General features: G+C 38.3%; 1 protein-coding gene across 1 annotated transcript in view; it reads right to left on the bottom strand.

Annotated features, from left to right (window-relative positions):
• The window catches only part of ppp2r5a (protein phosphatase 2, regulatory subunit B', alpha isoform), a 151,505-nt gene that overhangs the window by 60,930 nt on the left and 67,581 nt on the right, over positions 1–22,994 (bottom strand). Inside the window, exons 3-5 of the mRNA XM_080200492.1 lie at positions 13,279–13,380; positions 11,709–11,801; positions 1,514–1,644 (exon numbers count right to left, since the gene is read on the bottom strand). Coding sequence (XP_080056618.1) covers positions 1,514–1,644; positions 11,709–11,801; positions 13,279–13,380 — 326 coding nt within the window. The remainder of the gene's footprint in view (positions 1–1,513; positions 1,645–11,708; positions 11,802–13,278; positions 13,381–22,994) is intronic.

Genomic DNA, 22,994 nt, shown 5'->3' with positions numbered 1-22,994 from the left:
CATGCTATCTGATTATGGACTTAACTCCACTTTCCTGTCTGTCGCCAATAGCCTCCTTAAAGATAAAAAAACTAACTCAGTCTTGAATATATTGAATAACCCAGCCTCCAATGCTCTGTGAGATAAGGAATTCCAACAAATAATGACCCTCAGAGAAGACGGGGGCGGGGGGTGAGAGAGTGAGAGAGAGAGAGAGAGAGAGTGAGAGAGAGAGAGAGAGAGAGAGAGAGAGAGAGAGAGAGAGAAGGGAAAGAAATATCTTCTCAGCATCTACTCTATCATGGCTCAGAATCTTACATTTCAATAAAATCACATCTTATTCCTCTAAACTTCAATTCACAAAGACTCAGCCCTATTCAACCTTTCCTTACAAGACAACCCTTCATCTCAGGAATCAGCCAGTGAACCTTCTCTGAACAGCTTCCAATATAAGCATATGCCATCTTAATAAGGAGGCAAAACTGTACAGTGCTCAGGATGTCTCTCACACAATTGCCCTGTGCAGTTGTAACACGACTTTCATACTTTAAACTACATCCCCTTTGCAATAAAGGCCAACATCTATTTGTGTTTCTAATTAATTGCTGCATTGCATGCTGATTTTTTGAGATTTATTTATGTGGACACCCAGATCCCACTATATAGCAGCATCATTGTCAACAATTAATAGGACAAAAACAAAAGATAGTTTAAAACTATAGCCTAGCAATGATGCTGCACAAAAATGACCGGGCAGAAGTAACACTCTTGCATTACTAGGATGTGACCGACAAACTGGAGGTGCTCATTCACAAAGAGGCAGTACACCCGTCAGAAAGTGGAGGAAAGTCAGCTACTGTGGGCATCTGCACCAGACCTCTGATAATTGTGGAGAAAGAAATGGGACAGGGGACTGAGGTGGTGCAAGAGGTATCCTGCAGAGGCTCATAGTTGACAAAAGTAACACCACTGCTTCTCTTGGCTGAATTTTCAAGTAAATAAACATTTATTTTTACTTGCCTTTTTGATGAGTCTTTAGTGGTCTGTTTAGGGATTTTGCAGCTTTCAACCGATTATAACAGGATGGCCCATGCTGCAGTCATCATCAAATTTCATTAAAAAGCCAGAAAAGGGCATTAGGACTTCTAACTGTCCAGATACAACACTGGTTTCAGCAGCTACCATGGATGACTCCAGAATGTCCTAATCAATTTGTTATGTAGTGTAATACTTGCACACATCTTAATGAACCTTCATGCGCAAAAGGATGAACTTTCACTACTCGATGTGAGTTGAAAACTACACAGAATAATGTCAACTCTCGAACCCCAAAGGGAGCCACCAGTGAACAGGACTGAAATAATTTCAGACCAAAAGATTTCACTCACTTTGGAGATTTCCTACATTTTAAGTCTATAGGACATCTAATTAAAAGAAAATATATTTCACAAGGTTGTTACTGCTTTTTATAACAATTTATATATCCTCACGGCACTGGAAATTTTTACCAAACAGAAAGAAACCATATTATTACCGTAGAAAAATGTTATTGATCTGTTTCCTGATGAACGCCCGTAGTCCAAGGAACTTTCCATAAATACGATGAAGAACTGTTTTCAAAAAATCCCGTTCTCGTGGATCCTCACTATCAAACAACTCCAAAAGCTGGAAATAATTTTTTTTTGAGAAAAGACAGACAAGGTCTTCAATTATGATGCTCTTATAGTTTGAAAAATATTATCTTACCAAGTCACTGAGGTTAGCAGAATTTGTTTACTTATACTGATGAGTGAAATAATTCTATTTGTATTGCCAAGCAATATCTCTTCTCAACATTTCTCTGATCAGATTAGATACCTACAAATTTACACTGCAGGTCAACAGCTGAAAAATATAGAACGCATGAAAATTTCTTTAAAAAGATATAATTCTGGATGCATGTGCAAATAGATAACATACAGTAAATTAAATGATTTCTTGAATAATGTAAAAATTGCCACTTTATACTTAATGCCAACACAATCTTTCTTCATTCATCAATAACACTAGATTGTCTGCTGTTGGGTATAAGCAAGATAAGTGAAATGCCAAGTAAAATGACTGATGCAGGGCAGCATGGGGTCTTACTTATTTTGCACCATTATATGAATTACTGACTGAGTTTAATGAAACTGATCTTAACTATTGCTCTATATGTTTACCTTCCTTGTCCAATAAGCTTGACAATTTATCAAATCTCACCTAGTGATAATCCAATCTGTCACCAGATTTAAGAGATATTTGGGACAAAGTAACTGGTTCAACACTACAACAGAATACTTGTTACATCCCCAAGTTATACTAAAGTAGAGCAGTGAGTCCAATCCTGAAATAATGGGATGCACAGATTACTTGTATGGGAGCATGGCCATAATTTTTCAAAGCCTTAAACGTAAACCCAGCTTACAATTCCTGTACATGATCCCTATACTCATCACTGCCATCTCACACAGTCAGATGTGTTATAAGATGGCAGCAGAATTCTTGTCATCTGCCAATCACTGGTGCTGCATCTGTTCAGCAAAGGAAAATAATGTGATTAGGGTTGTAAATGTTAAATTGAAAAGCTGATAAAGGGACACCATGGCCACATTTTCACCAAGTGCATATACACATTGTATACACTTGTTAATTCTGCCCTAGCAACTGTCGTCCAGTTACGAGAGATTGCAACCATTCACATTAGATCAACAGTGCAAGGGAAAGATGATGATGAAAAAACTAACACATTGAAAATAATATTCCAGTTTGTATGTTTAACAAAAATCAAAGTGATCTTATTTTCACAAATCACAATTGAATAAGCTGATCTCAGCTAGGGTAGGATAGCACCCAAGATGACCCTATTTTCCTGACTGCAAACCTAATGATTTTTGAATATACTTAGTGTATAAGTTGACTCTGATCACCCAATTTCCAAGCAAAACATGCTATGCTCAAATTGAGTCTGACGATTAATGCATCACTACACAAATGGATGTTTTATTTACTGATCCTTTACCTTAAAGTGGGTGCAAGGAACCAAGCAAACAATGTGGGCTGTGTTGCAAAGACGTGCCAGAGTTTAAGACATGCCTACATAGAGCAGACCCTGTGTGGCAAGCAATAAAGATGGGAACCACTCACATCCATAGTTCACTTTTATGCTAAACATTTATGTTGTCTCCCAACCACCCCATTTTTTTTAAAAGGGATTTTGAGGTTCCAATCATCATATATTTAGACATTTACAGTACCAAGTTTTATCTTCCTGCATCCCTTTAGAATTGTACCTATAATTTTACATTGCCTTTCCTTGCATCACTTCAGGTATTAAGTTTTATCTGCCATATACGCATCCATTTCATCATCCTTTACTCTCTTGAAGTTTATCATAACCTTCCCCCAGTCTGAAAAACCACCAGTTAGGACTGCAGTTTTTTTGACATAGTCAACTTTGTAGCCATTGCCCTATTTTTCCATGGATTTAGACTTGGCTGGCAAGGCTAGTTAGTAACACTTTATCAAACACATTTTGGAAGTTCGTGTACATCACATCAATGATATTATCACATCAACTCCATCTGTTACCTCATCAAAAGTCAGTTAAGCACTATTTCCCTTCAATAAATCCATGTTAGCTCCCTCTAATTAATCCATACTTGTCAAGTAGCATTAAAGGAATCTTCTTATGTTAGATGTGTTACAAATATAAAATTTAAAAGTGTGCTACGAGGACAGTCTGGCTAATTTAAGATTGCATGGAGTTGTGAATTACGTGACCTGCGTCAAATCTTACTCAACAACAAACCTGGGTGGTTTGGCTGCATTGGGGATAGGGGAGCCCCAGTTTGTCTTATTGGGAAGCAGGTATAAGATGTTCAAATCTGTTGACAGTGGCAAGAGCATCTATGATGACCCTGGGTAGACCAGTAGTCTCCAAGCCTCAGAGAGGTGTTCGTCATATCAGGTTTTATAAACAGTTACAAGTTAAACTGCTTACTAAAGTACTAAAATTAAAGTATATTTAAAGTTTATCAAAAGTTTATTTATTAGTCATAAGTAAGGCTTACATCAACATTGCAATGAGGTTACTGTGAAACTCCTAGTCAACAAAGTCCGGCACCTGTTCGGGTCAATGCACCAACAGCACGTCTTTCAGAATGTGGGAGGAAACCAGAGCAGCTAGACGAAACCCATGCAGACACAGAAGGACATGCGAACTCTACAGAGTTGAGGAGGAACTTCTTCACTCAAAGGGTGGTGAATCTCTGGAATTCTCTGCCCGTTGAAGTGGTGGAGGCTACCTCGCTAAGTATATTTAAATCATGGGTAGATAGGTTTTTGACTGACAAGGGAATTAAGGGTTATGGGGAGAAAGCGGGAAAGTGGAACTGATCCACTTCAGATCAGCCATGATCTTATTGAATGGCAGGGCAGGCTCGAGGGGCTAGATGGCCTACTCCTGCTCCTATTTCTTATGTTCTTATGATCTCCCGCCACCATACAGCCAATCTACTTCCAAGACTGAATCTGCAACCTTAAGTGGAGGGTGATCATCTTGAGAAATGTGCTATCCACATCACTGTCACTCAGATACACAACAGTGATACCATCTACCACTCAATCTCCTCCAGCTGACAGCAATTCCTACGTGTGATTGTCCAAGACAAATGGAACGTTCTCGAGTTCTCACCTGGAACAGATGTGCATTTAATCAAGAGTGGAAACCAGTGGCATGACTGCCATAAAAGCTGCATCTTCTTTAGGCTGTCATGCTCACAAGTACCAACTGTCCTCCATTCCTTGCCAACTGGAAAATTGGAAGATTTTGCCAATTCAAAAATATCAAAATTAAGAAGGATATGCTATACTTAACATCTACAAGTCAGCGCTCGTAAATGTTAAATATTCTGGGATAAAAATACAATCCACTGCATGATCTTTGTAGAAAGATCATAGAAAACAAAAAGCAACATCAGATGAATATAATTAACCAACGCGCCTTTGTTTGAATGAATATTAACATATATTTGATCCCAGTTTGTTCAAAGCCAAAGATTTTGTCTCCTAAAACCAGCATGTGGTGCATTATACAGTCCAATGCAGATTAAATGTTTAATCTAGTGAAAGCAATGTGTACGTGAACAAGATCAAAACAAGATCAAAACAAATCGTTAGACTAATTATTTATGGCATATTAAAATTACAGTGTCCATGTCCATGTCCACAAAAAGTAAAACACTGAATGGAATAAAAAGAGAAATGCAAAATGCTTCATCTTCGTACCATGAAAAGCTAAAATCAGGGTATTCAATGATTAAAACTGTGCTCACTGGTTTCTCGCTCAGGCTACCAACAGATCTCGAATGCTGTCAAGTGTTTCCAGATAACAGCTGCAAGTAATCTGGCTTTCATAACACTGTATCCTAAACTGACAACTTGCATTTATTTGGTGAGTGACCATTCTGATCATGACCCTTACGATCATAAAAATTTACCAACCCAAATTTCAATGTAATGGATTTGGGTTCAAGGTAGTTGCCTTCTTGGGCTTCACTGATAGCAATTATTTCTTCAAATAAACATCATGTACAGCTTTAATGGGATCTTGCTCACAGTCCCTATACATACTTGAAAGATAGCATGGTCAAAGAGTATAACAATAGCATCAGCTTTCTGAACTAGAAAACCTGATATTTCATACTGTCAAACTAGGTAGATAAAGCTTGGTTTCCATCATTAAGGTGCTTTATTCCAAGCAAGGTAAAAGTACCGATCAAGAATTATGATCAGATTCACATAAAATTTGGATTCACAATGATACAAAAATATCAAACGCTGAAAACTGAATTCTGTCCAGAATTCTGCAAAACCTCCTCCTACACCTTTTGCTTGGGATTGTTGGTGTTTGAATACAAATTTTTATGCTCGACGTATTTCGCATGGTGTCAAAAACTTGTCCCGCTCTCAGGCTGACACAGGTCAAGGGTTTCCCAATATAACTCAGGTATTTCTTTGAGAACAAAGCTGAAGTCAGGAAAGTGATGGAAAACTCACACTTGCCTAGATGAGTGCAGCCACAACATTCAAGAATGTTGACATCATCCATGACAAAGCAAAGAGAAAAGGAGAATGAAGGAATCAAGGAAGAAAAGAAATAGAAAGGAGAAAACAAACAGAAACAATTGGACAGAAGTAGATTTAGTTAAGCCAAGCGATACTTAATTTTTGCCCATCAGCAATACTAGGAAGCATGTTGCTCCTGCTATTACAAAACAGAATTCAACTCCGTCACAGGTAATTTCTGCTGTATTTTTTAAGCTTAACCGTTGGTACAGTAACAAAATGAAGATGACTGTATGTTTAAGAATTTTGGAAAGAAAAAGAAGGTAAGGGATGGGATAGTAGTTTGCAAGGGGGGGTGGGTGCTAATGGTGGCTTAGAAATGGCAGGGAGCAGTGGAAACTGAACGATTTATAACGCCAACTATGTCAAGAACCTGGCTGATTTACCTGCATGGATATACCAACTTGGAACACCACATGGTGATGTATAATTTTGTTTATGGGAATGGTGTGAGGAGTCACGTTAAAAACCAGTGAGAAAGTGACTAGTCCGGTCATATATAACATTCATTGAAGGTTATTTATTACAATAAAGAAAATACACATGTATACAACAGGACAATCATGATCTAAGACAGTTACATACAGGAACTAATAAACCCATCCAGTTCAGATAGAATTAACTTTTTTTAATCCAAAGTTTATTTAATAGATCTGAACTCTTTCCAGACTTCCCTCTTCCCATACAACACCCACTCCAATAGATCTATAAGTAATGGCAAGCTTATAATTACACCATGTTGTATACGATTGACGAGTTATTCTGGGAAACATCTCCTCTTGGTTCAGTGAAAATGTAGTTTTAACTGCCTCCACAAAAATTTGTGCCCTTGCTTCTTGGCTGCTAGTTAGAACTAGTTTCCAAGGCTGTTGGGTGGAATCAGCCTGCCTGCATCCCCAAGCATTGGCAATTACACTATTTTTCCCTCTGATTGTTCTCTATGTATTTGTTGTCTGTCCCCTCAACTTCAGTGAAACTAAAAATGATTAACGTCTTTGTGCCTCCTCTTGATGGTTCAATCATCTAACTAAGGTGTTTCCTTTTAGCATGGATTCTTAAGGTCAGTCGAAAGCCTACTAATGCCATTACTGGGAGCCTTGCATCCTGTGAAGTGCCTTTTGAAATGCTGGCGGCTCCTACCTGTTAAATTTTGTTACGTTCCTGGTATTGCTTGTTACCAGGCACATTCACAATAACTCACATGCTGACTGCTAACGGAAAGTAGGAATGGGATCACACGAGCAAAAGGTTTCTCTCATTTGCAAAACAAACTCAGATAAGGCAAGAGAGAAAACAGAACAAAATTTATGTTCAGAACGTGCTAACTGTATTGAAAGAGATGGAAAGGTGTGAATTTGTAGTTCTCATCCAATTCTTGTCCTTCCTGAGTTCTGTCTAAAGGGAGGTCCTTGGTGATTATCTGCCAAACCAAAGCTGTGATTTTTTACTAGTCAGTCAAGGGGTCAGACCCTGAGTCTAGCTCAGCTGGAATGAGGACCGAAAGTATGCTCTTGGTTTTAGTTTGATTCATCACTAGCTGACTAGCCAACTGAGTTCACTGGCTGCCCACATAATCATTAAACATGCAGAAATTTAGATTGTGTTTATTCAAGAATAAGTGAATTTTTAAGGGTGGGGATTGATCAGAATATGTAACTATGTTTCTGGGGACCATGGCATCAAAGATGAATATCAAGGAGTGGTTGAAAAGATCAACAGCAGCCTACTTATTGCAGAACATGAAGAAAAGCTAGGCCATTGGAAAAATACAGTCTGAAGAGAGAAGAATAGGAGAATCCCACTTAATTCAAGAGAGGGGACAAGGGAAGTTACAATGAAGATTAAAATCATTCAGGGTAAGTCAGTGCTCATTACAAAGACTGGGGAGAAAGGGAAGGACCAAGAAAAGGTGCAATGAAAATTAAAATCACCCAGAAGATAGTGAAAATTAAAATCACCCAGGAGAAGTCAGTGCTCAGTGCAAAGGTTAAGAGAGAAAAAGAGGAATGGTAATGAGAGGTGGAACTGTAGGTTACTAGGCAATTATTATTTTAAAGGACAAGCAAAAGGTAGAATTAAATGAGGTACTCAAAAGGAGAAGAATGTGGCAGAGAACAGCAATCAAAAGGAATATAAAAAATAACATTTGTGCCATATTATCTTTCAGACTAATACTATATTTACTGTATTTTTCAATTTTTTATTGAAGATTGTGAATATTGCCAGAAATGTTTTTCTCTTTTCAATCAAAATATTTCAAACTAATTTTAGCAGCCTAAATGGATCACATCCAACAAGATCAATTCTATCTTCAGTATTGATTCCTGTACCAAATCTGCTTTGTGCTCACAATGATGTCAATTCTTTTCTTGCTCCTGCCAAGAAACCTTAAAGGGGTAAAAGCCATATTTATTTCTAAAATAATTTTGTGAAATTGAAAAACACTGTAAACATCATAATAGTAGATTCCAGAGGTTCCATCCAGGAGCAAAAACAAATCTATTGACCATCTTGGGTGCCCAACCAACAGGAGTACAAACTCAGACAAATTAATCTGACTGAAGGTACAAATAATAAACTATCACTGTTGGAAGCACCTCAAAAACAGAATGAGCATAACAGGAGTTAGTTAAAAGGTTCACAATTTAAACCAATGATTATGGAGATCTATCAACAAGATCTTAGTCTTGTGCCCATTTATCATGTAAGAAATGATGGCTTAGTAATTTGGATGTACGGTGCCTGTTTCTTTGATGCTATGTGGTCTCCAAAGCTACATGTTACAGTCTGCCAGCTGGATGCAAATAAAATCAGAGACTCAATATCAACTGTGCCACAGTTGTTACTCAACTGTGTAAGACTATAATGTGGAGCTGCCAAGCAGACGCGACAACAGAACCACGCCATCTACATGCACACCAAGAATAGGAAGCTTGAGAAACTCAGCATCACCACCAGCAGCAACCAAACCTCCCCCAGTACCACAGTAGAAAACAGTACCATTGCAGGGGAGTCTATTGTCAACTTGTCGGACTACACACTTCAATCAGATGAAGTCAAAGTTCTCAGCCGAGGGCTCAATTTCTGCCTCACCACCAAAATAGACCCCACCAGTTTCACTGCAGACACAGAGGAATTCATAAGACCATAAGACATAGGAGCAGAATTAGGCCACTCGGCTTGAGTCTGCTCTGCTTTTCAATCATAGCTGATATTTTTCTCATCCCCATTCTCCTGCCTTTTCCTCATAACTCTTGATCCCCTTATTAATCAAGAACCTGTCTCTCTCTATTTTAAAGACACTCAATGACCTGGCCTCCACAGCCTTCTGTGGCAAAGAGTTCCACAGATTCACCACTGTCTGGCTGAAGTAATTCCTCCTCCTCTTCGTTTTAAAGGATCATCCCTCTAGTCTGCCCTGTAGTGCTAGTTTTTCCTACTAGTGGAAACAGCCTCCCCATGTCCACTCTATTCAAGCCTCGCAGTATCCTGTAAGTTTCAATAGGATTCCCCCTCATCCTTCTAAACTCCAATTAGTACAAATCCAGAGTCCTCAACCGTTCCACATACAACAAGCTCTTCATACCAGGGATCATTCTTGTGAACATCCTCTGGACCTTTTCCAAGGCCAGCACATCCATCCTTAGATACGGACCCAAAACTGCTCACAATACTCCAAACGGAGTCTGACCAGACCCTTTTACAGGCTTAGAAGTACATCCCTGCTCTTGTATTCTAGCTCTTTCGACATGAATACTAGCATTGCATTCGCCTTCCTAACTGCCGACGAAACCTGCATGTTAACCTTAAGAGAATCTTGAACAAGCACTCAAGTTCCTTTGGGCTTCTGATTTCCTAAGTATTTCCCCATTTAGAAAATAGTCGGTGTCTCCACTCCTCTTCCCAAAGTGCATAACCTCTCACTTTTTCACATTGTATTCCATCTGCCACTTCTTTGCCCACTTTCCTAGCCTGTCCAAGTCCTTTTGCTTCCTCAATACTACCTATCCAGCTACACATCTTTGCATCAATTGTGGTCCCAGCACCAACCCCTGAGGCACAACACTAGTCACTAGTTGTTATTATTAGTCATAAGCATACAGCAGCATTGCACCAAAAGTCAGGGAATGCCAGAACACGCAATGCGTACATCTAGCATACTTCAGTAACAATCAAGCACTTGGAATTACTTGTTTTTGCCACTGTTTAGCTCCAAAGATAATAATAGTGAACCTTTCACCATAATTTTATGGAATGAATTGAACTGTAATTTCTGGCATTCACACATGTGCAGCAAGTTGCAGAAATACAGAAGTTGCTGCCCAATTTACTCAACTTAACCACACATGTATTGCTATACCGCTACTTTGCCAAAAGACTCTATTGAAATAGATGGAAGGGCGTGAATTTATGGCTCTCACCCAATTCTTCTTCTTGCCAAGTTCTCTGTCTGAAGACAGGTCCTTGGCGATTATTTGCCGAACCAAGGCTGTGTTTTTTTACTGCAGTAAGTTGAGAAGTTAGATTGTGAGACTCTCTCAGCTGGAATGAGGATCAAAACCAAAGCCTTTAATCCGATTCACCACTGGCTTTCAAGCCAACTGTGCTAACTTGATTGCCCAGATAACTACTGAACACAGAATAAGTTTAGGTCAAGTATATTCAATGTTCAACTGTATAATAAGTTTTAATTACTACACAACCACTCCCTGCCACTAAAAATTAACTTTTACAAATTTGGGATCTCATTCCTTCAGATTCCAATATTGTTGGAAATTTTAAAAATTAAAAACACGTTTTGAAATTTCTTTTGCAGTCTCTTATTTCTCTTGTAACCCTGTTTCCCTCTATTTTGTTTTCTGTACATGATTTTACATTGAATTAAATATTCTTTTAGGTCCTGTAAAAAAATTCTTCAACCTGATTAGTTGAAGAGATATGCTTGCTCATTCTGCTCACTCAGGTCCCAGATCTTCTGTGGAGGCTGCTACATTGACAGACACCTGTTGTTTATAAATTGCTGCTCAGAAGCCTACAAAGGTCCACGGGCAGCATAATGAATTTCAAGTGCTGTTCTTTCACCGCTGACTGCAACACCCCACCATTACAATAAACATTTTGAAAATAGGATGCTGTTGGTTAACACAGGTGAAGCAATTTTGGATTTCTACTTATGTTGCAGAAAACATCAACGTGACATGGAAAGCCTGGTTAAAGGCAATCATCACTTCATACTGCTGCACAGAAGGTGTTCTTCTTTTCCAGACTAAAGATCTGTAGACAATTTAGAAAGAACTTTATAAAGGCAAAATACTGCGGATGCTGGAATCTGAAAAAAAAAACTGAAAATGCAGGAGAAACTCAACAGATCTGACGGTATCTGTGGAGAGAGAATAGAGCCAACGTTTCTCGAAATGGCTCTATTCTCTCTCACAGATGCTGTCAGACCTGCTGACTTTCTCCAGCATTTTCAGAAAGAACTTTAACCTGTTTTTATACAGGCAATATACAAGCAAACACTTCACCCTAAAAAGTATAAAACTGTTCATCTATCTAACCAGTCAGAAGTTCAATGCACCTACCTGGAGTACAAATTTCTGATCGATGAACCTTTTTGCAATACTAGGTTGGAAGTCTGGACATTCCAGAAATCGCAGAAAGAATTCATACACGAGCTTAAAGAAAACAAAGAAGCAATTAGCAGAAATAATCCCAATATGTTAAAATCTGCAGACATCTGTATAAATTATCTTTGTATGAGATGAAATTTGAAACTGTCAACCACCAAACTAAGCCTGATCAAAATTTCAAGCTTGGTGGGGAAGACTCCTCAATTTCATCACAGTGGCGGAAGAACCTATTTAGGTTTCAGTAAAACAGTTTGGGGCACAGTCAATGGGAACAGAAGGGAAAGTCCCAGGCCTGCATTTCAATTTCATGGAGTGAAGGAAACAGGTTTAAAATGGATAATTTAGGTTACATCAGTAATATAGTGATGATGTCACTGATAAATAATTCTTTGGAAGTTCCAGGAGATAACTGGCAAGAATGCAATATCTGAACAGCTTTGATGAGGGTCAGAGAAGATGAATTGAGGTCAGAGCATCTAATCCAGTTTTTCTGCATGAACATTTTCTTTTGTGGTGTTTGTGGACAGAGCTCGACTCATGTCCACACATAACATGGCCTTGAAGAACAGCAGATACACCGATTTAAATTAACTGCTATTACATACAAAACACTTAAGCATTACTTCCTTCTTAGCAAGAGTATGTTGCTGTTGCTTCAGGTAAGATAGAAATGTTCAGGGGAAGCAACAAAAATCATAATGCAAGCAATCATTGAAAAGGCCGCTCAATAGAGGGCCAATGCTGCCCAATGAAACCCCATTGTTGAGGGAGGTAGTGCTGATTCAATGACTCGCACAACATCTCCTAGAAGCATAGCATTAAGATTGAGATAACGTACGAGATATAAACATATAATGATCTTCATCTATTGTCAACATATAATAAAATCTTTGCCCTTGCAATCGTCACTGCAACTACCTCTCTCACAACACAACACATGTTTAAAATATTGGTTAATCTTACATGTTCCAGTTAACGTCCAAAACCTCCCTTAACTGGTTAAACGAGTGTTTAACCTTCCTTCAACTGATGCGATTCACTAATACACAAGCACAAATAAAATGTGACTCATGTTTAGGTGGCACAGTGGTTAGCACTGCTGCCTCACAGCACCAGGGACCCAGGGTCAATTTCAGCCTCGGATTACTGTCTGTATGGAGTTTGCACTTTCTCCCCATGTCTGCGTGGGTTTCTTCCAGGTACTCTGGTTTCCTCCCATGTCCACAAACGTGCACATTAGGTTGATTAGCCTTGCTAAACTGATCTTAATGTCAGGGGGATTAGAAGGGTAAATGAGGGCTACAGGAATAGGGCCTGGGTGGGATTGTGTTCAGTACAGACTCGATGAGTCAAATGGCCACCTTCTGTATTGTGGGGAATCTATGATACCTTTGGAAGTGTTAACAGTATACTATATGTATAGTGACTTCTTGAAATATGCATGGTATTTAAACATGCACTAAGCAATTTAAGAAAAAAAAACATTTTTCAGGAACAACACCATTTTTACAAGTCTATTTACCTGCATGTGAGGCCATGCTGCTTCTAAAGATGGCTCATCCTCTTCTGGATCAAAATCCGGATTGTCACTGGGAGGAAGGGTTCTGAAAATATTACAGGTAATCTGCAACAAGATTATGATTCAAGAGAAGAGTTTTTACTCAAACAGGTTATGGTGATAAGTTTTAAGAAAATGGCAGGATACTCAAATTTATATGAAAACAATGGTGCAATAATCACTTCACTTGAATTAGGTAAATATAATTTGCAATTTTCCCCCACAAAATTTCAAGGATGTACCTGAAGTTAATTCAAACCATGAGGGTTATACTTCAATGGTTTTTGAGTGATATCATGATTTTCTACATTGCATTCAGGAATCCAAAGCTCCTGGCAATAACTTCATGTTTTAAAGTATAGTGTATTTATTTCAAATTTTCCTTGGATGATGAAGAATTTTGCAAACTTTTATTCTGTACTATCAGGAATGCTGCTGCATTTACAGATGAAATGACAGGAGATAAAAGTGACCAACATGCTACTTTCAAATGATCCTGTGGCTAAATTGCTAAAAGTAGTTAATACATGTTGCAGCTAGCAGAGGGAAACCTAAACCAGGGTTTAAGTCTGGCAGGAGCAAACATATTTCTTGACCGTTGATTTGGAATGGACCAGTATTGGTCTATGTCGCTGAAGCAATGTTATTTAGTTGTGCAGTAAATATTCTTCCATTCTGGAGTGGAGTAATAAAGTCTGTTGATATATAGGTATGCTTCTACATAGTAGTGTATAAAAGTCCAAGATTCTTCATTTGTTAATACATTGTATGGTTAACAGGAGGCATTTAACACAAAATTCACCTTTAGATTTTTTAAAAACATTTACACCAAAATAAACCAATTTGTTGCCAAAATTGCCAAGCTACTGGTTAAGTTATACTATGACGCAGATGTGTACAAGACAATCTTTTGCACAGAATCTGCATTGATGCTTTCCCACCTATTGAACAAATTTCACCAACGGGGTAGTTTATGAAAAAAGAGAATATAGCCTGGTATTTTACTATTTAAGCAATAGCCACTTGAAGGGAAACAATTGTTTAATTTCTGATAGACTCCTATTTATTGACTATAGCTCAGCCTTCAACACTATTATTCCCACAAAACTCATCGACAAACTCCATGACCTGGGCCTCAGCACCTCCCTCTGCGACTGGATCCTAAACTTCCGAACTCACAGACCACAATCAGTAAGGATAGGTAATAACACCTCCTCCATGGTCATCCTCAACACCGGTGCCCCACAAGGCCGAGTTCTCAACTCCCTGCTATATTCCTTATACACATGACTGTGTGGCCGAATTCCCCTCCAACGCAATTTTCAAGTTTGCTAACAACACTGCTGCAGTGGGTTGGATCTCAAACAATGGTGAGGCAGAGTCCAGCAATGAGATAGAGAATCTGGTGAACTGGTGTGGCAACAGTAATCTCTCCCTCAATGTCAACAAAACGATGGGGATTGTCATTGACTTCAGGAAGCATAAAAGGAGAATAAGGCACTGTCTATATCAACGGGGATGAAGTAGAAAGGGTTGAGAGTTTCAAGTTTTTAGGTGTCCAACCAACAACCTATCCTGGGTCCCCCATGCTGACACTAAAGTTAAGAAAGCGCACCAACGCCTCTACTTTCTCAGAAGACTAAGGAAATTTAGCATGTCAGCTACGACTCTAATCAACTTATACAGATGCACCATAGAAAGCATTCTTTCTGGTTGTATCACAGCTTAGTATGGCTACTGCTCTATCCAAAAGTGCAAAGAACTACAAAAGGTCATGAACGTAGCCCAATCCATTACGCAAACCAGCCTCCCATCCACTGACCCCGTCTACACTTCCTGCTGCCTCAGCTAAGCGGCCAACATAATTAAGGACCCCACACACCTCGGACATTCTTTCTTCCATCGGGAGAAAGAGACAAAAGTCTGAGGTCACGTACCAACCGACTCAAAGGACAGCTTCTTCCCTGCTGCTATCAATCAAGACTTTTGAATGGACTTACTTTGCATTAAGTTGCTCTTTCTCTACACCCTAGCTATGACTAACACTACATTCTGCACTCTCATTCCCTTTTGTACGAATGAGATGTTTTGTCTGAGTAGTGTGCAAGAAGCAATGCTTTTCACTGTATGTTAATACATGTGACAATAATAAATCAAATCAAATTCAGCTTCAATGTGCTGATTACATTTAGACGTAATTGTAGATTTTTTTCTTATAAAACAATTAGCAAAACATGAATGTGTGCTATATTTTTATTTATATATGTTCCATTATATTATGGACTTTGCGTCAATATTTCATATTTTTATAAAACATAAAACATTACAAAAAGGTGGCCACCCAAGGATTATTTGACTCATTTTGCAAACTGAAACATCCACTCGCCTTTACAGGAATAAAAGGAACACTCCAGTCTCAGGTTGACGATGTATTTTTCTGAAACTTAATGTTTTTTGCCCACTTTTAAAACATCAAGAAGCTGTTCTGCAGAGAGTTCCACAGAAATCTATCAGCCAACCATCAACCCAGCTGCACATCAACTAAGCAGGCAAGGTAATATACAGCCAAACTTTGAAAGTGGGAGAAGGACTCTCTCCAACTTCAAGTTCATCTAAGAACCTACTTCTTGGAAAGTCATCTATAAATGACTTAGCAGCTTACTGAAAACCCTGTTTTACAAGACGTTCGTTTTAACAAAAGCACCTCATCTAAGCAATGAACTGCTGTGAAACAGACTAAGGTAAATACAAACTATTATTAAACAGCTTTTTCCCTCCTGAGAGTGATAGTGTGAATGAGTTGACTAAGTGAGACATGATGCTTTTAAATCTCTGGGATGCACAAATAATAAATTTTATTATACTTAAAACTCTCAAAAAACTTGCAGCTGGAATTATTTAAATTGTGACAATCATTCCTACCGCAAGAAAACACACCTCTCACATACTGCCTATGCTTTCTAAGAAAACAATACTGTGACAAACAGATATGAATAATAAAGAGTCAGCAAACAAAAATGTTGAGGAAAACATATTCAGAATTCTACCTTTAATCAATATGCAGCCAGAGACTGGATGACAATGTACTGAATTCGTTAATCACTGAAAAAATTTTAATGCAAATTAAGACCCCATTTCAGCTACTTTCAGCTTATATATAAATGTCAATCTTGAAATCAATATGTGTTGTCCTGAGCTGAATTAAAGAATGGAAAACCAAAAGTTCATCATTTAAATTTAAATGGTCTTATATGCCTCATCATTGGAAGTTTCCAACTGGAAACTGAAATTAAAACAAAAATTCAAACTGTTTCTTAATATAGCTTGAAAATTATGATCAATAACATTTCTGTTAAGGATAAGGGAGAAAGCAAGAGACTAAGAACATTATCACAACATCAGTCCTTGGATATTCCTGCAAAGGTATCCTCATAAAAACTGAGGTAGAGCAAGGAAAAATAACTGGTTGTGTAAAGCAAAAAAACTTTTGATTTTCCTTTTAACTTACCATTAGAGTATGTGTGCTTTAAGTCTTAGAATTTCTTTTTTCCCTAAACATTTCAAGATATTTTATAGAGAATTCGAAAGTAAAACATGACACTGGGTCACATAAGGTGACATTAGCATATATCGCTAAACTTAGATCAAAAAAGTAGGATTAAGGAGTATCTCAAATAAGGAAAGAGGTGGAGGGAATTTTAGCGCATAGGCACCAGTAGAGGAACAATTAAACTTGGGGGTGCTTAAGAGGCTATAGTTTGTCAGTAGGAAGTTATTTGGTTAAGTGTCTGTACAAGGGCTAACTCCACCAAAGGGTTCAATTCCCACCAGAACTAGTGGAATTTGAATTCAATTAACATCTAAAATATTAATAAAAGCTAGTCTCAGTAATGAGATGATTACATCTGTAATGGTAACTAACAAAACAATGTTAGTTTACAAATATCCTTTCTTTATTTGGGAGACCTGGTTCAGCCCATATGTGACTCCAGACCTACAGTAATGTGGTTGACTCTTAATTGCTCTTTGTAATGGTCTACAAATCATTCAGTTCAAGCGTAATTAGAAATGGGCAACAAATGCTGGCCTTAACAGTGACATCCAGATCACATGAAAGAATATAAAATCTCTTGTCCTTTTCTGACCAACTAGTGAAAATAATTCTTATTTTTCCTTTACAACTTTTCTTTCAGATTCTGGCAATGGCAGAACCAGGCATACAATAAGACATCACATAAAAGGTTGCTGAACAAGAACTCATGGGGTTCAGGGTGATACATTAGCATGAATATAGGACTCACGAACTAACAGGAAAGTCAGGATAAATGGATCACTTTAAGGTTGACAAAGTAAAACAAATAGAGTGCCACACATCATTTTTAGTGCAATTATTTATGATCTATATTAATGACAGACAAAATACCAATTATAACAGCCAAATTTACTGATGATGCAGAAAAGGAAGAAAACAAATTGTGATAAGGAAACAGAGTTGTAGATTATAAAGTTATAGATAAAGGGAGTTGGCAAAAATTTGGCAGATGGATTTAATGTGGCAAAATGGGAGTTTGTCCACTTTTATGGAAATAGAAAAGCACACATATAAACGAAGAGAACTGCAGAATACTACACTAGGGGGGAATTTGTGTGATTCATGTACAAGGACACCAAGAGTTATCATGCAGTAATTCAGAAGCTAAATGGAATATTGACCCTTACTGAAAAGGGAATGGAGTATTAAAGTAGGGAAGTGTGACCAAGTGACCAACAGCCTGAACAACAAGGCTCATGAGATCCACCTTTGTACCAAGAAAACCCTGAGTCCATCTGATGACGCAAGCTCAGTGAATTGAATCCAGCAGCCCAGTCAACTGCAACAGAATGGGTAGTACCTGTGGTTTTCAGGCAGTTAACTTAGTTTGGGGAAAGTAAACTGAATTTGTTGTGTAAGAGCTGTTGCAATAACTTGCAAGTATTTTTTTAAATACAGCTGTCTCAAAGAAAGAGCATCTGGGTGACAGTCAAAGTGCCTATATAGAGTACTCCACAGGCAACTGAAGTCTTGCTACAAAACTGAACAGTGGATTGGTGAGACCATCTCTAGACCTGTGTACTGTTTTGGTCACCTGATTTTAGGATAGCTTTACTTGCATTGGAAGCAATTCGGAGAAGATTCATTAGATTGATGGGTTGTCTTATGAGGTTGAGCAGGTTGTGCCTAAACTCATTGATGTTTAAAAGAATGAGATGATCTTATTGAAACACAAGTGAGGGGGTTCAACAAGGGAGATGCTGCACATTTCCCCTCATGAAAAAATCTATAAAAGTGCCTCTGATTTAAAACAGAGGTGAAGAGGAATTTCTTCTCGGAGGATCGTTAGTCTTTGGAATTCTCTTCCACAGGCTGGGTCACTGAATATTCCAAGACTGCACTAAACAGATTTCTAACCAACAAGAAGAAAATGGTTTTGGGGCAAACAGGAAATGAGTTACAGTCACAATCAGAGAAACCGTGATCTTATTAAATGGTGGAGCAAGTTTGATGGGCAGAATGGCCTACTCCTGCACTTTAGATCTTATGAGTTGCTAAGGGGTTTGTAATTCTCACTAGCGAATTGGTTGACATCCTGCAAGGAGCATTAGGTTGCTGGCTTTTCCTGGGGACCAGAGGTTGGCACAGCAAGCCTTGCTGCATAAACCACTGGCAATTCTGGGACTGGAAATGGGAAGCATCCTCCTGGTCAGGAGACTAAAGGAACACAGATAGAAGCTGCAAGGAGAAAAAGGGGTTCTACAAAAGATGTATCAGCCATGAGTCTGCTACCTGTACATAACAGGACATCAGTGCCCAAGCAGCTGTGGTGTTTATCGAGGCAGATGGACTCAGATTAGCGCTACTGTACACAGTTCCCCAACGCCTTGCAGTCCAGGTGTCAGCCTCTGCCCTGCTCCCATCAAGACTGATGTAATTGTTTGCATTTTATATGCTTTTGCTTTTAGTTGTCTTCCTTTCAAACACTACACTGAACTCAAATCATATAATTGCTATTAGATAAAATGACACCTTTAAACTTTTAGCTACATTTACAGTACTATGAAATCGAATATGGCATGTCCACACTTTGATTCTAGGACATATTGTTACAGAAAACTATCCTGAATACTTAATTCATCTTTGAGTTGGACTGGTTAGTGCATTCCAATCTATATGAAAGTTAAAATCCTCTTAACGTACACTTTCTGCCTGTTATTCAACTCTCATCCCTTTGTTTTTGAACTATTATTTATACTACCATTTCCACTTGACCTCATCCCCCAAGGACCCCAAGGTGGTCCTTGTGACCACCCTAGTTTTCCTTCCCATCAAGAACCTGGTGTTGGTCAGGTTCAGTTGGAGCATGTCCCAATAGGATTGTTCCTTCTTGTCCTAGTACTGATTCTAGTGTCCTGCGAAATGGAACACCTCTTTTCTGCACCACTTGTGAAGCCTCATGTTCACCTCCTGAATTGCCCTACCCCATGCCAATTTGCACGTGGCTCAGATAGTGATCCAAAGATTGCAACCCTCAAGGGTTTGATTCGTCAATTTAGCTCCAGGTTCTTGGTACTTTCCAAGAAGGACTTGATTTTTTTTGTTGGCACTAACATGGGTGATATGACTACATCTCACTCGCTGTCCAATATCTTTTAAAGCCAGTCTGAGATGTAACTCACCCTGGCATCACGAGTCTAAATTCAGTTTACAAAGAATGCTTCACTGTTATTGAATTCTCTACTGCATTGTGTTTTCCCTTCTTCTGCACCTGGTTGTTCCATTCCTGCCCCTTGGACAGCCTTTTGCTCCAAGATGCCATTGTCAGCATTCTGACTGTCCTTCTGATGGTCTTTATCCTTATCCTCATCAGTAGCAAGTACAATGTACCTATTGGATAGAATTAGTTTCCAGGGATCCTTGTTCTCTATCTCACCTGGGTTCCCCTTACTCTATACAATAGATGTCAAGTTAATTTTCTTGTGATACTGTTGTTACTTCTCTCCTTTCCTTCTGTGTTGTAGCATCAACTCAATTTCCAGCTCAATTACACTGAGGAAAGAGAGATTAAATGTGGGAGACATCTAATGCAGATATGCTCACCATCCACAAACTCCCACACTCTGCAGTCTCAACACAAACTTGCCCCGTTATATCATAGTCCAAATTACTTATCACCCTTTTCAATTTACATTTCTCTTTCTCTTTTCTGCATGGTGAGACTTGCAATGAGCACAAAAACATTTCACAAAATTTTAAATTCTGACTACCTCTAGCTTACAAATACCATAAGTATTGGAGGCAAAATGCAGCATCCCCCTCCCCCTTGGCACTGAATTCCAAATGTCACCAATTTATAACTTTTAGACTAATTACAATGCATTCCATTTACTGTCATTCTCTACGAACACTCTGGAAAACTTCCAAGAAGAATTTCAGCTGCTCAGATGGACTCAAGGATATTGATCTATTACCTTAGAGCAGCGTAGACTTACAAGTGATAAGATGGAAGACTATAAAATAGATCAAGAGTTGGATAGCTTTTCTATTTATAGGTTATTTCAATTTAACAGATAGGGGAGGACTAGGGGACTTCTAGTTTAAATGACCTATGAATAGAAGTAAACTGGACATTACGCAGTTTTTCTTCTCCCAGATTGTAATGAACTACTAAGATACATTAAAAGCAAAGTAATTACTGAAGACGCTATAAATCTAAACAAAAACACTGTGCTGGGGAAAAATAAGCAGGTCTGGCAGCATCTGTGGAGAAGAAACAGATCTAACATTGGTTGGAATGCTCCAATTTCACCTATGGCTGGGATTCTCTGATCCAGCTGCAGTGAAGAGATTTGGTTGAATGCCAAGTTCTCCGATCCCACTGGCAGTGGTAGCAGGGCATGCGTGAATGGAGAATGTCAGCCATCAAATCCAATATCTCTCTTCTTTCTTCTGTTTAACTTAATCAAAAACTGGCCAAAGAAAACATTACAGAAGGGTCAACAAACTCAATGCATGGGAAACGTCAAGACACAGGGTCAGCAGTGTGCCTTTGAATCATTGTAGTAGGGTAATTCAGAACTTAATTATGCACATAATTGCAGCATTCTTGATTGTTGAAGTAATTGACAAAACATGATTAAAATATTAGTAGAAGCATAAGATCAGGGGTATTAAAAATAATTTCTCTTTCTCCGGCATTTTGTTTTTGATTTTAGAATTAGTGCCTAGTTGTGTGACCATTGACTCTCTGCATGCCTTACAGAGAGAGCTGGAACGATTCTTGACTGGGGTGGAGGCTGCATCACATAGAAGCTAGATGCCTTTATAGGTGACATTTGATCCAGTGGGACAGGAGCTTTCCACAGTATTGTTCCCTTATTGGTCCTGCATTTTTCTCTTTGGTTGGATCACAGTCCTGACAATGAATGGCTAAACCAGCTAGATGCTGTGTTAAAATCTGCATCCCTTAGATTTAGTAAAGTGAAGACACATATATAAAAACAGATTAATTATTGGAGTACTCTGTAGTTGATAAATATTCTTTAATCATGCTAGCTTTTGTGAATGCAAATTTTTGCTGTGCGCATTAGCCTAAATAACTGCAGTTTTAACCTAGAATCAAAAGTGAGCCAAATAATACATTATAGCCAGGTCAACAAAGTTAATGCGTAGGAAGTATTGAGACGCACAGGATCGGCAATGTGCTTTTGAATTACTGCACTGGGCTAAGTCAGGGCTTTTGTTTTGCATAAAATTCCAGCACACTCAATTACAGAAGTAACTTACAAAGCTTGGTTAAAATATACAGTAAGAATAATAGATCAGAAATTTGTCCCTTGCCAAATGCCACAGAAACAGTGCCAGTGGCCAGGGGTGGGGTGAAAAGGAAGTTCAAAAAGCAACTTAATGATGTTAATCACTGTTCAATACAAGAGTTATGCAGGATGCAACTTCTCCTATAATTTACATTGCATTGCTTTTAGATTAATTTTGTATTTAATCCTTATAGAACTATATTCAATTTCAAAACTTATCACATACTGAATATGCGTAGCATTAGCCAAATACAAAATCAAAAACCATGTTACAATATTTATCAAATTATTAGAAGGCTTAAAAAAAGGAAAATATGTCAACATTATTGCAAAGTAAAATTGATACCACTCATTGCCCTTTGCTCAAATGTATGGTCCAAAGTTAAATGACAATTTAGCACTATATACCCAAATGTTGTAAGTAATTGATAAACCGATGCAGCAGTACAGGTGGTTCATTAATGTTCTAAACCCAATTTAAAAATAAACACTTTGGCAAAAATCTGCAAAGCCATGCATTCATTAACTTATGATTTTTGTTGATGAAATTTGTGCACAATTTTACAAAATCATTCTAGAACTCAACTAATTCAAACTTACACATCAACTATCTACAAAATAAATGTGCTGAGCAAATCTCCCATGCTACAAAAGCAAAACATTGCAGGTGTGAATCTGAAATAAACCCAAAAAAGCCTTCCATCATAAGAGTTCACAGGCCTGAAACATTAGTTGTTCTCTCTGCACAGATGCTGCCAGATGTGCTGAGTATTTCCAACATTTACTATTTTTATTTTAGATCTCCTATAAGGTTGCTCATGGGTAATTGA

This window comes from Carcharhinus amblyrhynchos, chromosome 12 (assembly GCF_965287045.1).
Source record: "Carcharhinus amblyrhynchos chromosome 12, sCarAmb.v2.hapA, whole genome shotgun sequence".
Taxonomy (NCBI): domain Eukaryota; kingdom Metazoa; phylum Chordata; class Chondrichthyes; order Carcharhiniformes; family Carcharhinidae; genus Carcharhinus; species Carcharhinus amblyrhynchos.
Note: the sequence above shows the minus strand (reverse complement) of the source record. Positions and strands in the feature narration are given on the sequence as shown.